The 18141-nt window shown below is 47.5% G+C and overlaps 2 protein-coding genes across 3 annotated transcripts in view; one reads left to right on the forward strand and one right to left on the reverse strand.

The window, feature by feature from the left end:
• Positions 1 to 9298, reverse strand: part of TPCN1 (two pore segment channel 1) — a 37062-nt gene extending 27764 nt beyond the window's left edge. The window contains exons 1-5 of the mRNA XM_058158380.1: positions 8408 to 9298; positions 4291 to 4418; positions 2387 to 2563; positions 1596 to 1709; positions 1299 to 1429 (exon numbers count right to left, since the gene is read on the reverse strand). Coding sequence (XP_058014363.1) covers positions 1299 to 1429; positions 1596 to 1709; positions 2387 to 2563; positions 4291 to 4418; positions 8408 to 8504 — 647 coding nt within the window. The 5' untranslated portion in view covers positions 8505 to 9298. The remainder of the gene's footprint in view (positions 1 to 1298; positions 1430 to 1595; positions 1710 to 2386; positions 2564 to 4290; positions 4419 to 8407) is intronic.
• A 689-nt stretch (positions 9299 to 9987) lies between these two features.
• IQCD (IQ motif containing D) lies at positions 9988 to 17751 on the forward strand. 2 transcript variants are annotated; one of them, XM_058158377.1, is made up of 5 exons: positions 9988 to 10241; positions 11933 to 12757; positions 14436 to 14669; positions 16432 to 16503; positions 17470 to 17751. In XM_058158377.1, the coding sequence occupies exons 2-5, from the start codon at positions 12077 to 12079 to the stop codon at positions 17746 to 17748; spliced, it is 1266 nt and encodes a 421-aa protein (XP_058014360.1). In that variant the 5' UTR covers positions 9988 to 10241; positions 11933 to 12076; the 3' UTR covers positions 17749 to 17751. The 2 variants fall into 2 exon arrangements, with proteins under 2 accessions (XP_058014360.1, XP_058014359.1); XM_058158376.1 differs by lacking the exon at positions 9988 to 10241 and having other exon boundaries at positions 11889 to 12757.
• Positions 17752 to 18141: the final 390 nt, after the last annotated feature.

Raw genomic sequence — 18141 nt, forward strand, 5'->3', positions numbered from 1 at the left:
TCCCCTGGTTAAACTTGCAAACAAATACTGTCAGGGCACCGACGACTGCCCTAATTAACTCATGAGCCTCGAGCCAAGTTTCAAAAGAAATCCAGTTATTTATTAGGAGCAACATGTCGGCAGCTTCCCAACTGTAGTCAACTCTGCCACACGTAATTTACAGCTCAACTATGACCCTTTTCCCCCTCCTCTCAGGCTGTGTCATAAATCACATTCTCCAACGAAGCACTTTCGCAGACTGTAGAAACCACGGCTCTGTTCTGATGTAGGCATCCTTAGAAAGCATAAAGCACAATCATAGTCCCGGCAAACCTCTTTTATTCATATGGCTGTGAATTATTGTCATTCACAGTCTGAAAGGATTCACAAACAGTCTATCAGAGGAGTGTTTACAAACACCCACCTTATCTCCCTTGGAATGCTGTCAGAGAACTAATAGCCACACGCAGGGCAAGGCCAAACTTAGCACAGAGTCAAACAGAACTTTTCCAGAGCTTTTACCGACCAGATGAACTAACTGCTTCCTGCAAAAGCTCACGTCCTGTTCGCTCCTCTTTTATGTTTTATGGGAGGGGCCAAACATCTCCAAGCCTTACTCCCAAGTCGACCCTGTTTCCTTAATCATTCTTGTCTTCTGGCAGCTCTGCGCATACACACACTGGGAACAGGTTCATGCTGTTCTTCTGCCTCGCTGATAACAAAATCCGGAGGCTCCAGAGGCAGCAAATAACTACCAGATGGTCTTGGCCCCCTCTCTGCCCCCACTACGGATTCAAACTGCTGAACTGCCGACCTTTCGATCGACAAGCTCAGTCACTGAGTCATTGCATCCCTCTAATTGTGTACAAGCTATGGTTCAAACCTCCAATTAGTAGCTTTCAGACCAAAAGGGCTTGACTGAAATCAACCCTTTATAGCACAGGTGTCAAACTCAAGGCCCGCGGGCTGGATCTGGCCCACGAGGTATTTAAATCTAGCCGGTGGGGCTGGCCTGGAAATAGCAAACAACCAGCCCACTGAGCATCTGGCGGCCAAAACGTGACACCAGGGGAGCCATGCACGTCCTCCCGCACGCTCCATTTTTGGCCTGGGCAGCCTCCTGCAGCATTCTGCCAGCTAAAATGCGGGCCCCGCGCCCTGTTTTGGCCAGCAGAGTCTTGCAGGAGGCCGTCCAGGTCAAAAATGGGAGATACCACAATTTACACAATTCTTCATTGAAAAGCAAGAGAAAGGAGAAACGCCGGACTTCTTGCCAAGAGAATCGCACCAGCCCGGTCAGGGACAATCTAACCCGTTACCGTCTCACAGCTCCACAATAACGGCAATCGACCAGGAAGATACACCGCAAGGCTCGGGTGATGCGAAGGTGGGATGTCTGACGCACCAACACCACGACCGCTTCTACAAACTGCAGGAAGAGGACGCAGGTCTGCGGAGGGGAGAAGAAGGTAAAGAAAAAAGGCAGGTGGTGTGGTAGAATGCAGCCTGGATTCCCAGGAGGAAGGGAGGGAGGGGCTGCATTCCAGAGGATCCTCCAGAAGGGGCGGAGCTTAAATAGTTTGGAAGGGAGGGAGAGATCGAAGGGGAGTCCTTACCTTGACCATGGTTCTTTTGTGCCGGATGTAGGTATGGCAGCCCAGCCATCTTAATTTCATGGAGAGCTCAAACAACACGACAGTCAATGCAAAGAGCTCCAAGGTGGCATGGACCTGAAACAAGATGGAGGAAAAGTGAGAGGCACGGATCCAGGTTCCTTAGCTCGTTCGTTAAAAACGAAATCTCCATTCCCTCCCCACTCCTGGGGGAAGGATACTGCAAAATCCCCATTCCCTCCCCACTCCTGATGGCAGGATATTGCAAAATCCCCATTCCCTCCCCACTCCTGGGGGAAGGATACTGCAAAATCCCCATTCCCTCCCCACTCCTGGGGGAAGGATACTGCAAAATCCCCATTCCCTCCCCACTCCAGGGGAAGGATATTGCAAAATCTCCCTTCCCACCCCATTCCTGGGGGAAGGATGTTGCAAAATCCCCATTCCTTCCCCACTCCAGGGGAAGGATACTGCAAAATCCCCATTCCCACCCCACTCCAGGGAAGGATACTGCTAAATCTCTATTCCCTCCCCATTCCCGGGGGAAGGATATTGCAAAATCCCCATTCCCTCCCCATTCCTGAGGGAAGGATACTGCAAAATCCCCATTCCCTCCCCACTCCTGGGGAAAGGATACTGCAAAATCCCCATTCCCACCCCCACTCTGGGGACCAGCCAGAGGTGGTATCTACTCAAAATTTCCGCAGCCAGTTCTCCAGAACCTGTCGGAACCTGCTGGATTTCACCCCTGCTCCCGGCCACCTTCTCCCTCCCGTCCCCCAGGAACCACGTACGTAAATGCCGAGGCGGAATATGGCAACCGCTGGGGCTTCGCAGAGCGACAACAACAAGAGCAACAGAGCCGTGGTTAGCTCCATCAGATAGAAAAGGTGGTTGTGGACAAAGAGGTAGGACGCCAGAGCCTTGGGATCCTTCGGATGGGTGACGAATTTATCATTGTTCTCACCTTCCTGTAACGTTTAAAGGAGTGCGGGGGGGAGAAGAAAAACCACATAGTTATGGCACAAACCCCAAATAACAGGCAGTCCTTGACCAACGACAGAATTTCTGTTGCTAAGCAGGACAGTTTTTTTTTAAATTTGAATTTATATCCCGCCCTTCTCCGAAGACTCAGGGCGGCTTACATTGTGTCAAGCAATAGTCTTCATCCATTTGTATATTATATACAAAGTCAACTTATTGCCCCCCCAACAATCTGGGTCCTCATTTTACCTACCTTATAAAGGATGGAAGGCTGAGTCGACCTTGGACCTGGTGGGACTCGAACCTGCAGTAATTGTATGTAATTGCAGGCAGCTGGGTTAATAACAGACTGCATTAGCCTGTTGAGCCACAAGAGGCAACTCTTTAACAAGAGTTGTTAAAGGGAAGGAATTATGATTTTTTTTTTTTGTTTACATTTATATCCCGCCCTTCTCCGAAGACTCAGGGCGGCTTACAGTGTGTAAGGCAATAGTCTCATTCTATTTGTATATTTACAAAGTCAACTTATTGCCCCCCCAAACAATCTGGGTCCTCATTTTACCTACCTTATAAAGGATGGAAGGCTGAGTCAACCTTGGGCCTGGTGGGACTAGAACCTGCAGTAATTGCAGGCAGTGTGCTTTAATAACAGGCTTCTAACAGCCTGAGCCACACTGCGGCCCATAAAATGATGCCTCATTTTACCACCCTTCTGGCCAGAGTTGTTGGCGTGCAACCTTCTGTGCATTGCATTTTGCTTGCACGCATGCGACTGCCTTGAAAAACACAGCTACCGTATCCTTTGGACTATAAGACGCACCTAAATTTAGAAGAGGAAAACCGGGGAAAAAAATGTTTTTAGCCTACTTTTTTTTCGACCCTTTTCCAGTCTTTTTTTTTTGGGCCTGTTTCCGGGGGGTTTTTTCGGCTCATTTTCGAGGCTTTTTTTTTTTTGACCCATTTTTGAGGCTTTTTTCCGGCTCATTTTCAAGGCTTTTTGCGACGCATTTTTGGGGCTTTTTGGGGGCCGTTTTGGAGGCTTTTGGGGGCCGTTTAGAGGGGTTTGGCCGATTTTCAAGGCTTTTTGGGGGCTATTTTTGAGACTTCTTTTGGTATGTTTTTGAGACTTTTTTCGGCCCATTTTTGAGGCTTTTTTCGGCCCGTTTTTTCCAAAAAAAAATTAAGCCCTGAAAATGGGCCGAAAAAAGCCTCAAAAACAGGCCAAAAAAGTCTAAAAAATGCCCCCCCAAAAAGCTTCAAAAATGAAGACTCAAAATGGCCAAAAAAGCCCCAAAAATGGGCCGAAAAAAGGCCTGAAAAAGACTTAAAAACAGGGCACGCTGAGGCCAAAAAATGGCCAGTGGGTGGGCAGGGGTTCAGCAATATTCGGTCTATAAGATGCACAGACATTTTCACCCCCTTTTGGGAGACAAAAAATTGTGTCTTCTTATAGTCTGAAAAATACGGTAAATAGGACAGCATAGCATTGGGGCAGGTGGGCAGGTTCAGAACTACCGGTTTGCCCGAACCGGGCCGAACCAGCAGCATCCTACCACTGGTTATTGGGATGTGTGGACTTCAATTCCCAGAATTCCTAGCACCCATTTTTCAGGCTGGTGCATTCTAGAAAACCTCACCCATCCTCCTCCCGTTTTCCTCCCCTTAATTTGTTCCATCCTCCCCCAAAACGTAAAATGCAAAAATTACGGCCCACCTGTAGATAAATTGCAGCTTCCTGATAGTTCATTTCCCAAGTTCGTCTTCCGCGATCCCACGGGTGAGAACATCGGTCTCCCGTCGCTGGGCTGGCCATATCGTGGATCTCGTCATAATTGATGCCATCTTGATGGGAAGCAGGGAGAAAAGATTGTTAAGCCATAAGCAACTCCATTTTTGGGGCTCTTTGTTCCTGAGACCTTCCCTTCCCAAGGAAGGCGAGACATGTTAAAATTGTGACAGAGAGGATGGGACGGTAGGCACGCTGGTGCTCTTATGCACGCCCCTTACAGATCTCTTAGGAATGGGGTGAGGTCAACAGTAGACAGTCTTAGGTTAAAGTTTTGGGGATTTGGGGATGAGACCACGGAGTCTGGTAGTGCATTCCAGGCATTAAAAACTCTGTTACTGAAGTCATATTTTCTGCAATCAAGATTGGAGCGGTTCACTTTAAGTTTGTCTCTATTGTGTGCTCGTGTATCGTTATGGTTGAAGCTGAAGTAGTCGTTGACAGGTAGGACGTTGTAGTAGATGATTTTATGAGCTATGCTCAAGTCACACCGAAGGCGGTGCAGTTCTAAATTTTCTAAACCCGCTTGCTTAGCTTTTCAAAACCCTTGGCTTACCCCCACCCACCCCCTCACCCCCCCAAGTAGGCGGCTTTGCACAAAGGAATGAGTGTGCTGCCGGGATGCACACCGGCGTTGGTCCGGTTGCTCTGGGAACAGATGGAAATCACGCACGCCGCATCCTAAGCCAGCGTGAAAACCCTGGAAAGCCGACAACCCGCGCATACGAAACGACGGAAACTTTTCAGCAGCATCTGGTCGCTCAGCCCTTGCCGGAGCTGAGTCAGAAAGCGGCAGTACAAATGTTGGGAGCAACAACAAGGGGGGGGGAGTGGGAGAAAAAAAAACCCCCAAAACTTAGAATGTCACAGCTTCCAAGAAACGGGATCTGGCAAGGATTAATTAACATCCACTTCACGATCCTCTCAGTTTTTGCTTTTTAATACTTGCTGATTTTCCGGGATGCGGAGAGGAGAGGGAGAGGGAGGGAGAGGGGAAGAGAGGGAGGGGGAGAGAGGGAGGGAGAGGAAGTGGGGAGGGAGAGGAGAGGAGACGGGAGAGAGAGGAAGAGGGGGGAGAGGTAGAGGGGGAAGATAGAGAGAGGGAGAGAGAGAGAGGAGAGGGAGGGAGAGGGAGAGGGGGGAGAGAGAGAGAGAGGGAGAGTAAGAGGGGAGGGAGCGGAGACGAAATGGGAGAGAGAAAACAGCCTGAGAAAGGCCCAGAAACTGCCCGGTTTTTGGCCATTTTCCTGCACTCTATGTTGTGACCCAGGCCCAAGTAGGTGGTATTAGACGCAATCAGTTCAAAAATAAAGACTTAGAATATCTGAGAATTAAACTCATTCTCAGTGTCGTCCAAACTAAATCAAAAGCAAATTCTTCCCAACACAATTCTTCAGTCTTATCACCAATCTTGGTCTAATTAGGCAAACTGCCAAAGGCTTTTCTTGGTAAAAGTTCAGAAGCAGAAGAGGCCAACAAAAAATAAATGCAGCAACACAAGGCTATCAACATTGTTTTCCAGCAAAGAGCCCAAACGCCGTTGCTGGTCTTTTAAGCCTTATGGTAGGGTCCAATCATCTCCTGGCCTTACTCCCAAGTCGTCCTCTTTGCTTGAGCTGCTCTTGCCTTCTGGCAGCTCTTCTCATGCGTGCATTAGGAACAGGCTCCTCCTGTTCCTCTGCCTCACTACTGTCAGTCTCTGGAGGCTCCGGAGTCCGCACATCACTCCCCGATGGCCCTGGCCCCACCTCTGCCTCCTATGCAGAGCCCTCATCTGGGCCTTCCCCAGCCTCCAAGACAGGCCCATGTTCTTCCACAGCCTCATCTCTGTTCGACTCCGTTGCCAGCTCCGCAAGCTGCTGGCGGACCACAACACTGGTACCTGCAAAGACCAGCTGGCCGGTTTGTGTGTGCCTGTTTTTTGGCCATTTCCAGGTCATTTTTCGGGCCAAAAACACCCACCCTGAAAACGACCTGAAAACGGCCCACAAAACAGCCCGAAAAAGTCCTGAAAACGGCCGGAAACCAGAAAAAAAAAAGCAGAAAAGCAGCTGGCGACGGCACGTGTCCCCACCGAGAGGGCCCTGCGTGCCATGGGTTCGCTATCACGGAGCCAGACCAAACTGGCTTTCAGGAATTCACTACCAAGGGACAAAAACAGACGTGCTTTTCCCTGAGTGTGTGGGATGCGTTGCACGAACAGATGTACCGTGTGCATTTTCTTATTTCCTTTTGGGCCACGTTGATATTTTTCTGCCTCCGTCTTCTGAATCACTCCATCCTCCTCCTCTCTGCTCAAGGAGAGATTCAAGGTGAACAAAGGACTCAAACAGGCTTAAAAAAATAAAATAAAATCTTCCTAAGTTTGCAACTCCAGAGCAGGATAACCACCGTCCCTTGGCGTGACAAAATCACGCCACCTTTTTTTTTTTTATTCCTTCCCTTATTTTCATCCAGATTTTCCAGCTCTGCTTTCTGCCAACAAGATAGCACGGAAGGGCGAAGGGAAAAATAACACAGGCCTCCTTTTTAAAACGCACTATTTTAAAAACGAAAAAGAAGTGGTCTCGGGAATGTAATTTTTCCCACTACTTTCCATTTTTTTTTTGTTTTGAAAAAGTTTTATAAATGTACAGTTTCTTATCTAACATAACACATTTTCTTTTAACTTTCATACTAATGCAATCTTCATCCTAAACAATTTAAATATGTTCGGGGCTGCTATTCTACCATTTCATCTCTCCTTGTTTTACAACACTCCTTTTTCTCCCTCTCCTCTCTTTCCTTTCCCTCCCTTCTTCCATTTATTCTTCTACTTTCCTCTTTCCTCCTCTCCTTCTCTCCTTCCCCTTCCCTTCCCCCACAGAATACCATACAGTTGGAAGGGACCTTGAAGGTCTTCTAGTCCAGCCCGCTGCTCAAGCAGGAGATCCTACCCCCCTTCTAAGTGCCAGCCCCTCTACTACTGGAAGACTGCTATCATGTCACCCCTAATCCTTCTCTTCCTTAAACTAGACATAATTAGTTCCCCCCCACACAGCCACACAGTTTAGCCTTCCAGACTAAACTGTCCATCATGTGTGTTTCTCCCGTAGCTGCCAAAGTCCCATTATGTACGTGAGGACCCCGACTTAGAATGCACTCCCTTGGCCAACTTGGTGTTCCCCCCTCTTACCCAAGCCAGCTGAGGCTGCTGGGAATTAGAGTCCAACAGCTCCAGATTATCTATCTATCTATCTATCTATCTATCTATCTATCTATCTATCTATCTATCGGTATCTATCTGTCAGTATCTAACTATCTCTATCTCTCTAAGTATCTATCTGTCTGTCTGTCTGTTTATCTGTATCTATCTATCTATATCTATCTCTCTAAGTATCTATCTATCTATCTATCAGTATCTATCTATTTATCTATCTCTATCTTTCTATCTCTCTAAGTATCTATCTATCTATGTCTATCAATCTATATTTCTACCTCTCTCTCTCTCTCTCTCTCTCTCTCTCTCTCTCTCTCTGTATCTATTGGTATCTATCTATTGGTATCTACTATCTATCGGTTATCTATCTATTTATCAGTATCTATCTATTTATTGGTTTTATTTCTATCTCTCTCTCTCTCTCTATCTATCTCTATCTCTTTACCTCTCTAAAGTATCTATCTATCTATCTATCTATCTATCTATCTATCTATCTATCTATCGGTATCTATAGGTACCTATCTATCGGTATCTATCTATCTATCTATCTACCTATCCATCCATCCATCTCTAGCTATCTGTCTCTCTCTCTGTCTCTCTTTCTTTCTCTCTCTCTCCTCACTTCAGCTTCCTAAAGGGAGACCCCCCCTCTCCCTAAGCAAAGAAAACCGGAATGCTGTTGTCGGGACCCCCCATCCCCACCCTCACCCCCTTTTTCCTCTCAATGAAGACCCGCAGAGCCCCCTCCCCACCCAAGAAGCCATTGGACGGAGCCGCTGGCCAAGCGCGTCTCCAGCTTCGCATCCCAGCGAGAAAGAGAGAGAGGGGCAAGCAAAGTTGGCTTACTTTCGTTGGGGACCCCCTCCGGCTCGACCCTCCGGCTCCTGCCGTCCTCTAAGGTCAAGATGAGGGGGACGTCGTCCTCTTCCAGGCACCCAGCCATGTGGGGGGGGGATGCTTCTTCTTCTTCTTCTTCTTCTTCTTCTTCTTCTTCTTCTTCTTCTTCTTCTTCTTCTTCTTCTTCTTCTTCCACCACCCCTCCCAGCCCCCCTTTTGCAATCGGTTTGATCAAAGCGGGAGCCCGTCCCGGGGATCTGCCGGCTTTCCCATGATCTCCGTCAACGCGTGTCGGCAAAAGTCCCGGGTCGTTTGCAAAAAAAAAAAGAAGAAGAAGAAATGCAATGCAATGCAATGCAATGCAAACGCCAAGTTTTCGGGCCTCTCCAGCCCTTCTTGCGATGACTTAGGAAGGAGGAGGAAGAGGAGGAGGAGGAGGCAGCAGCCAAACACGAGTCTAAAGGAGGCGGGGAAGGAGGGAGGCAGCGCGTAAATAAAGCGTGAGAACCTCCAACTTCCCTCCCTCTTCCTCTCTTCCTTTTTTTTTCTTCTCCTTTCCCTTTTTTTTTTCCTGCCAGCCTTCTTCTTAACCCTGGTTTGCAATCATCGTTGGTTGGTTCAGAAGTCAGTTCCAGGACTTTGCAGAGGTTATTATTTTTTTTAAGTATTTTTTTTTCTCTTCTTCCTTTTGCAATAATGTTGCAAAAGGAAGCTTCACACGCCTCCGGACTTTGCAAATGTTAACCAGACAAAACAAGTGGGCGAAGGAGGAGGTTGGGCTTAATTTTAAGGGGGCGGGGTCCAGGCGGAGACCCTCCAGTTTAAGCCCCACTTCCTTGCAAAAAGTCCCCCGATGACTTTGGCGGAATTAGGGAGAGCTCCCGTTTCATTTACGGCTTGGGTGGAGGAGGAAGCGAGGCGTGCAACCCTGGAAAAAAAAGGATTATTTTTTAATTTATTTATTTTTTTAAAAAATTATTATTATTATTTTTAAAAAAGATATATTTTTTGCAAGTTGCAGTGCTACCTATAGGCATTCCCTGCAATAATAATACAAAGTTAAGTCCCTAGGATTGCACCACTCCTCTCCCAACCTGCAGCCTTGGAAGGATGTGGGACCACAACTTCCATCATCCCCAACCAGCAGGGCGGCGAGGAGAAAATTAGGAGCTAGCAACTTAATTAAATGTCTCCACTCAACATGCAGTATAAACAGCGTCCTATTGGTAATCGGAAGTGGTGGTAAAACCCGTTTGCCGCGTTCCCTAGAGGCTTTAGGACTGCGCATGCGCTATTAGCGTGCCCTTTCCCCGACGTCCTGTCCTGGAATGCGCTACGCCTCCAGTAGAGCGAAGAGATAGGGAAACGTTATGGTTGTTTGCAAACTCCGGTTCTCCATCAAGGTGCCGCCAGTGAAACAGCCAGAATTAGCCCTTATAATATAAAGTATAAGAGTTCATTTGCGTATCTGGCCAACAGCCTGTTTATAAATTCGTCGAATTTCAGGCGATAAGTATCGCTCGCTTTCCGTTTGGCCTCCCATTGAGGTCAACTGACAACCCGAAGTGTGTGCCACCTCCTCTTACTATCGTACCCTTGCCCTCTTAAGAGGCACGTGAGAGGTGGGCGGAGCGAACCGCCGACCCGTCGACGCCTCCTATTGGCCACGTCTTGGCTGTAGGAACGATCACAGTGGGAGCAACGAGGGCTTCGATTGGTCAAGTGAAGCTCTTCCCCCTCGCGCGGTCCAGCGTTACCTGGCAACGAGGACTCGGCTTTTAAAACTTTACGGAAGGGAAGCCGTTGCCATGGTAACCGAGGGGTCCTTTGGCTTTTAGATCGGGTGAGCTGCAAAACTTAAAAATGATGCTTTTTCCTGCGCGGGTTGCATTTCAAAGGGTGGGAGGGCGGGGAATATTTATATTTATATATTTATATTAATTAATAATTTGTCATTTTATAACAGAACAGATCATTGTATTACATCATTTTATTTTACACTATTACATTGAATTGTTATACAATATTATATTCCATTTCTATTATATGACCAGTTTTATTATGATGGGTCAGCCGGGCGTTTTAAGCCGGATTTGACGTTTTTATCCCTCTACAGAGCACAGGTAGTTCTCGAGTTACTCATTTAGTGACCCTTACTCATTTAGTGACCGTTACTCATTTAGTGACCGTTTCAAAGTTACAACGGCAGTGAAAGAAACCGACTTATGGCCGGGTTTTTTCGCACTTAACGGCCGTCGCGGCATCCCTTGTGGGTCACGTGATCAAAATCCAGGTGCTTGGCTACTGACTCACATTTGTGACTGTCGCAATGATCCCATTTTGCGACCCTCCGACCAGCAAAGTCAATGGGAAAACCAGATTCGCTTAACGACCGTGTTACCCATTTAACAACTGCCGTGATTCACTTAAGGACAACGGCAAGAAAAGTCGTAAAATGGAGCAACATTTGTCACTGGACAAATGGTTCACTTAGCAACACAAATTTTTGGCTCAATTATGGTCGTAACTCAAGGACTACCTATATACAATTACTATTATTATTATATTTTATTTTATTATTCATTCGTTCATCACACAGCCAGATGTTCAAACTGGATTTCGTGTTTCGGTTCACCTATCAAGTCCTTCCCAACCAACCTGAGATGGGCAGATATTATTATTTAATAATATTAAAGGTCTCGTCGCAGGATGTCAGCTGTTCCAAGCCAAACTGCCTTTTGCAATTGACCGATGGGGATTTTGTCAATGCCAATGGGGTTCAAGCGACACTCCAGATTATTATTATTAAGCCAGATTCAATTTGGCATTTTTATCCATCCATTGAATCCTTCCCAAGAATCTGGGATAGGCAGATGTGGATGTTTGTTGGTATGAAAGATATCATCGCAGGATGTAAGCTGTTCTAAATCAAAGCTGCCTTCTGCAATTGACTGATGGGGATTTTGTCAATGCCGACGGCGTTCAAGTGGTGTTCCAGATGTTTTGGGGTTGCACCCAAAGCGATTATCACTATTGATACCCCCTTAGCTTTATTATTCATTACAATTATTATATGATTGTAAAGTTCCACATTCATTATTTTATCTTTATCTTCAGGAGGAACTAGGGTGGGTCCAGAGGTGGGTTTCAGCAGGTTCTGACCAGTTCTGGAGAACCGGTAGCAGAAATTTTGAATAGTTCGGAAAACAGGTAGTAAATATTCTGACTGGCCCCGCCCCCCATCTATTCTCTCCCTCCCAAGTCCCAGCTGATCGGGAGGAAATGGGGATTTTTTGCAGTAACCTTCCCCTGGATTGGGGAGGGAATGGAGATTTTACAGTATCCTTCCCCTGCCGTGCCCACCAAGCCATGCCACGCCCATGAAGCCTAACCCATAGAACTGGTAGTAAAACAATTTGAAACCCACCACTGGACAGGTCATGTCTGAGACTCTTTCCCAGGTTACATTTCTGTCTTGGACTTAGATTCCACTTATCTAACCATTGGTTTCCTCTCTTCCTCCTGTCCCTCAAGGTTAATCCTCCCACCCATTGCTCTATCTTACTCTCAGAATCGTCTCCATCAGAGGCACTAAAACAAAGGCATTAGAACATCTGAACCCTTGTCGGGGAAACTCAAAAAGCGTCTCCCGTTCCGAAGGTTCTCCAGTCAGAAAAGATGACGACGGAACTGGTCTCCACATCTTACGAGCTGGTGGATTCCAGCCGCCCTAAAAAGGCTGTCCGAACCCCCTTAAGGAATTTGGATCCCGCCCGGTCGAAACTGAGCACCGTCGAAACCAAGAGGATCATATCTGTCTTGGATGAAACCATCTTCAAGGTAGAACTGGTCAGCGTCTTCTCCCACGTCATCGAGAACTTCGATGAGTTTAGCGCCGTCTTAGGTCCCGACCTCACAGGAGCCTTCCGAGAGCACCACCGGCTCTCGACCATCCTGGAATTCCTACTCTCGCATCCGGAAGAAGAAAATGCTGTCTACATAGGATCGGGGAAAGGAACTTTTTTTGGCCTTGTGGATACGGACGGCCATCTCACGTTGCACGTTCAAGGCCTTAAAAGCTCGGTCCGAAATATTCTACGCCTGCTTTACACCAACACGGTCGCTTGCCAAGCTCTGAGAGAGGTTGCTTACGCCAGGGACCCGTCCGTCCATAAATTCATTAACTGTCTGTCCAAGCAGAGGGTCTTCCTCTTTGAGCAGCTCCTCACCACCCCTTTAGAAGAAAAAGAGAAATGTCGTTTTTTGCACGAAGTCTTCCAGCGGGACAAGAAAAACACGGAGACGGCGGCAGGACTGGAAGACGAGCTGACGGCAGCCGTGCAGAGTAGGGACGACGAGGTGTGGCGGTGGAGCTAAGCGGCAGGACCTGACTTGTCCGGTCCACTTGGCCAGTCAAAAACTCGATTTAATTACCCGGTTTCCCCGAAAATAAGACATCCCCTGATAATAAGCCCAATCAGGCTTTTGAGCGCTGAAAATAAGCTTCCCCCCCTCTCCCGAAAATAAGCCCTCCCCCAAAATATTTAAATGCAGAGCTGGAAATCAGGTAAGACGGTAAGAGAAGCCACATCTTGCTCCACGCGCCCCAAAATAATAAGACCTCCCCGAAAACAAGGCCAAGCGCTTATTTCGGGGTTCCAAATATATATATATATATAAGACAGGGCCTTATTTTCAGGGAAAGACTGGTAATTGCCAGTTCAAATGGTAGGCAGGAAAAAAGAGAGCACAGATTTGACTAGGTGGCTCAGTGGCTAAGACACCGAGCTTGTCGATCAGGAAGGTTGGCAGTTTGGCAGTTTGAATCCCTAGTGCAGGTCTGTGTGGAGCAGGGGGTTGGGCTAGATGACCTCCAAGGTCCCTTCCAACTCTTGTCACTGTTACGGACTGTAAGAGCTCCAGTGTGGTGTAATGGTGAAGGCATCCAGCTAGAAACTGGGAGATGTGGAAGTCTAGTCTCGCCTTAGGCATCGATCCAGCAGGCTGACCTTGGGCCAGTCGTTTTCTCTCCGCCCGAGGAAGGCAGCAATGGCAGACCACAGAAACTTTGCCAAGAAAAGGGGAGGAAGAGAAATGATAGAAAAACACTTGAGAAAAAGGCCTGTTAGCAATTAAGGCGCCAGGCTAGAAACTGGGAGACCATGAGTTCTAGTCCCGCCTTAAGGATGACCTTGAGCCAGCTTCTCTCTCTCAGCCCTAAGAAGGAGGCAACGGCAAACCGCTTTGGAAATACCTTGCCAAGAAAACTTCAGGGACTTCTCCAGGCAGTCTCAGAGAACCAGACATTAATTGAAGGGTTGAATTAATTAATTAATTAATTAATTAATTTTTAAAAAAAACACCATAATTGACTATAGAGATAGTCCTCGATTTACGACCGTAATTGAGCCTGGCATATTTGACCGCTTCAAGAGAACCTTTTCATGCCAAAACTGGAGGGAGATTATCCATCCTCGACTTATGACCCCTATTTTGCCCAGCTCACCCACAGAAATTTTGGGCTCAATGCTGGGTCGTAAGTCGAGGACTACCTGTACTAGTGATTATGTTTTTAGGAAGGGGACCTGGACCCTTCAACGAGACTGGGGCGGTGGCCTAGAGATGGAGCTCTTGCCTCACAATCAGGAGGCTGTGAATTCGATCCCAGGTAGAGGCAGATATTCCTCTCTCTGGGCACACTGAGAATATATCTGCCGAACAAAACTCAGTACTGGGGATAGGAAGGGCATCCGGCCACAAACACTCTGCTAGCTCCATTCAGTTGTCCAGACTCCACCCCGCAAGGGGTTATGGGGTCGTTAAATGAAAATGATGATGAAATGGACATATTTTACCAAACACATCTCGTCCAGTTTTGACTGCTGTGTCCAGCTTCGACTCCCACTGATCCACAACAGCGTTATTCCGAGTGTAGTTTGGATCCAGTCGGTCTTTCCAGAAGATTCTGCCCTAGAGAGTTGGATCGCAAAGCTGTTTTTTCATTTGTTTATTCCCCCTCCCCGTACTCCTTTTTCAGATTTCCAAGAAAAACGCTGTCATCAAAGATCTGAAAACCCACTTGCACAACCTGGCCAAGTTCTCCGAAAGCCAAATCCAGCGTACCCGGGCCGAAGCCGAGAAACAGCACAAAACGGAGGTGCGCACTTCCCAGGCGAAATGCGCCAAATTGCAGCAGGAGCTGCAACAGCTGCGCGCTCAGTTCAACGCCCTGGTGGCCGAAGATCGGGAGACGGAACTCAACCTCCGGAAGGTAAATCCCAATGGAGGCTGAGCAGAGAAACCAGGCTTACTAGTAGTAATGGTGAGAGGGATCTGGGCTCCTTAGTGGTTTTGTTGCTGTTAGTCGCGAAGTCGTGTCCGACCCATCGCGACCCCATGGACCACGTTCCTCCAGGCCTTCCTGTCCTCTACCATCCTCTGGAGCAGGGGTCGCCAACCCTGGCAACTTTAAGACTTGTGGACTTCAACTCCCAGAATTTCTCAGCCAGCAAAGCTGAGGAACTCTGGGAGTTGAAGTCCACAAAGTTGCCAAGGTTGGAGACCCCTGCTCTGGAGTCCATTTAAGCTCACGCCGACTGCTTCGGTGACTCCATCCAGCCACCTCATTCTCCGCCGTCCCTTTCTTCTTCTTTTGCCCTCCATCGTTCCCAGCATTAGGCTCTTCTCCAGGGAGTCCTTCCTTCTCATTAGGTGGCCAAACTATTTGATTGGAGCCAACCGTGTCCAGTGGCAGCCAAAAAAGCCAATGCAATCCTAAATTGCATTAACAGAGGGATACAATTAAGATCAAGGGTGGTACTAATACCACTCTATAAAGCCCTAGTAAGTCCACACCTAGAATACCCCATATAGTTTTGGTCACCACACTATAAAAAAGATGTTGACACTCTAGAAAGAGTGCAGAGAAGAGCAACCAAGATGATTAGAGGTCTGGAGGCTAAAACATACAATGAAAAGTTGCAGGAACTGGGCATGGCTAGACTAGTGAGGAGAAGGACCAGGGGGAGACATGATAGCAGTCTTCCAATATTCGGGAGGGTGCCACAGAGAGGAGGGTGGGGGCAAGCTATTCTCCAAAGCACCAGAAGGCCAGATAAGGAATAATGGATGGAAACTGAGCAAGGAGAGATTCAACCTAGAAATAAGGAGAAATTTTCTGACAGTGAGAACAATCCACCCATGGAACAGAAGTTGCCTTCAGAAGTTATGGGAGCTTCATCCCTGGAGGCTTTGAAGAAGAGACTGGACTGCCATCTGTCAGAAATGGTGTAGGGTCTACTGCTTGGGCAGGGGGTTGGGCTAGATGACCTACAAGGTCCCTTCCAACTCTGTGAATCTAAACTATGAAACATATTTGCACAACCTGGCTGGGGAAATACCCGACAGCAGCTGTCCCCAACCTGTTGTGTCTCCCTCACTTTCCCTGCAGCCGGGCCCATCTTATCTCCTTCCGAACGCTGAGGAATGTCCTGGCATGCCTCCAAGCCCCAGCCCTGGCACCATGCCCAGACAGGCCGAACAAGACGAAGTGCCTGAAGTGCCTCCAGCCCCCAGCCCTGGCTCCATGCCCAGGCAAACGGAGCAACTAGACCCCTCCCCCTCCCCCACAGCATGTGAGCCTGAGGAAGGTCAATTACCAACAGCTGGAGCCTGGAGAGATCCTCACTTCAGGAGAATTGATAGGCGGCGTCAGCAGAAGGAAGGGAGGGGCAGGCCTGGATAAGTGCTGAGTCATGGAGCCACACCCCATGGCCTATATAAAGGATCTGCTTTCTGGCATTCTCTGAGTCAGGCAAAGTCTACCTTGAATTGCTGAAGTCACTTTCTGGTCTCCTGCCTGCCTTGAGAACTTTGCTAGGACTTCGGCAGAGCTGCAGAGGCACGCCTGATATGGACTTCCCCGACCCAGCCGTCAGTGGAGGAGTGGGACACGACACAACCTTTAAGGCAGGAATCGTAAACCTTTGCTGCCAAGCTGACCGTTTTTTTACTACAATCTTATTTCCTTTTAGAAAAAATACAAGGTGGAAATGGAGATAGAAAATTGGGTCCAAAAATACGATATCGAAATGATTGAAAAGCAGGTAAGATATCAGCTTCTTTCCTTTCCCCTCATCGAGCTGTTTTTCTCTCGAGAACGGTGGCACAGTAGCCTAGAGGTAATCCTCTTGCTTCACACTCAGGAGGCTGTGGGTTCGATCCTAGACAGTGGCAGATGTTTCTCTATCTGGGTGCGATGAGCTAAGTGTCTGCTGTGAACTCCACATCGGTGTCAGGAAGGGCATCCGGCCAGTAAATGCTTGAACGCCATTTCATGGCCCCCAACTTCACCCCCGATGCAAGGGATTAAAAGAAAAAGAAAAATAGCTACTTTCGTCTCGAGAGTGTCAGGCCTGGAAACCATCTTATAGTTTATAGTTTACTTTATTGTGCATTACACGTGGTACAACAAATTAAATGCCGTCTTCAGTGTACATTATAACTATAAAAATAAAAACACAAACATACATCCTTTACATTCTATATCATTGTAACTGAAAACCCAATACTGCACTATACCGTAGAATTCAATATAGTTATTGCCCTGGGATAGAAGCTGTTTTTCAGCCTATTTGTCCTTGTTTTATTGACCTGTACCAGCCGCCAGATGGTAATAGTTAAAAAAAAAAAAAAGCGGCGCCCAGGATGAGATGGATCTTGGGCTTCCAAAAAGAGATTGGACTGCCATTTGTCAGAAATGGTGTAGGGTCTAGATGACCTACAAGGTCCCTTCCATCTCTGTTAATCTGTAATCTGCTAGGCTTCTGGCAAGGAAAATCAACGGGGGATTTGCTTAAGGAGCCCAGGGTTCACTTAAAGCTGCTGCGATTCGCTTCACAACCGTGGCAAAATAAAATAAAAGGAAAGGAAAAGGGAAAGGAAAAGGAAAGGAAAGGATGAAATGAAATAATAAAATGAAATGAAATGAACTAAAATAAAATAAAATAATAAAATAATAAATAAAATAAAAGGGGGTCATAAAACACGAGCGCGACTCTTTCTCTCCCCAGGAGGAAATCGATGAGATCGATGAAGTCTACGTGATCGAGAAGCAGGATCTGGCTCAACTGCGGGAGAAATACACCCGGCTGGACGAGGAATACTGCCAGATCGTGGAGGAGAGGAGGATCAAGCAGGAACAGAAGGACAAAGCCGAGAAGGAGCTAGCCATCCTGGCACGAGCTGCTACTCTGATCCAGGCCGTCTGGAAGGGCTACTTAGTGAGGTCATTGTTACGCAGCAAAAGGAAGAAGAAGGGGAAGGGGAAGAAGGGTACAGGCAGGAGATGAGCGTTGAGGTCAATGCCTGGCCGTTATCTAATTTGGTGGCTCGGCTGCCCTGGGCAGTTTCGCAGAGGGAAGGAACCCTTCGGAGGTTCTGGGATGTTCTTTAATAAAGTTGATCATTTAAAAAGATGTGAGACCTGTCAATATCATTTTCCCCAACCCAAAATCTCTCGTCTTGAGTAGAAAGGGGAGAAGATCCCAGAGAGCAGGGCCTTTGGGGGTCTCTGAGCTTGGTTGTTTTCTTGCAGACGTTTCATTACCGATCCAACTGGTCAGTCCTACAGGAGATCAATTTTTTGACTGCTCTTTAGAAGACCAGATCCTGAGGAGGAAACTCAAATACTTTGGCCACCTAATGAGAAGGAAGGACTCCCTGGAGAAGAGCCTCATGCTGGG

The sequence above is a fragment of the Ahaetulla prasina genome, chromosome 15, assembly GCF_028640845.1.
Source record: "Ahaetulla prasina isolate Xishuangbanna chromosome 15, ASM2864084v1, whole genome shotgun sequence".
NCBI classification, from domain to species: domain Eukaryota; kingdom Metazoa; phylum Chordata; class Lepidosauria; order Squamata; family Colubridae; genus Ahaetulla; species Ahaetulla prasina.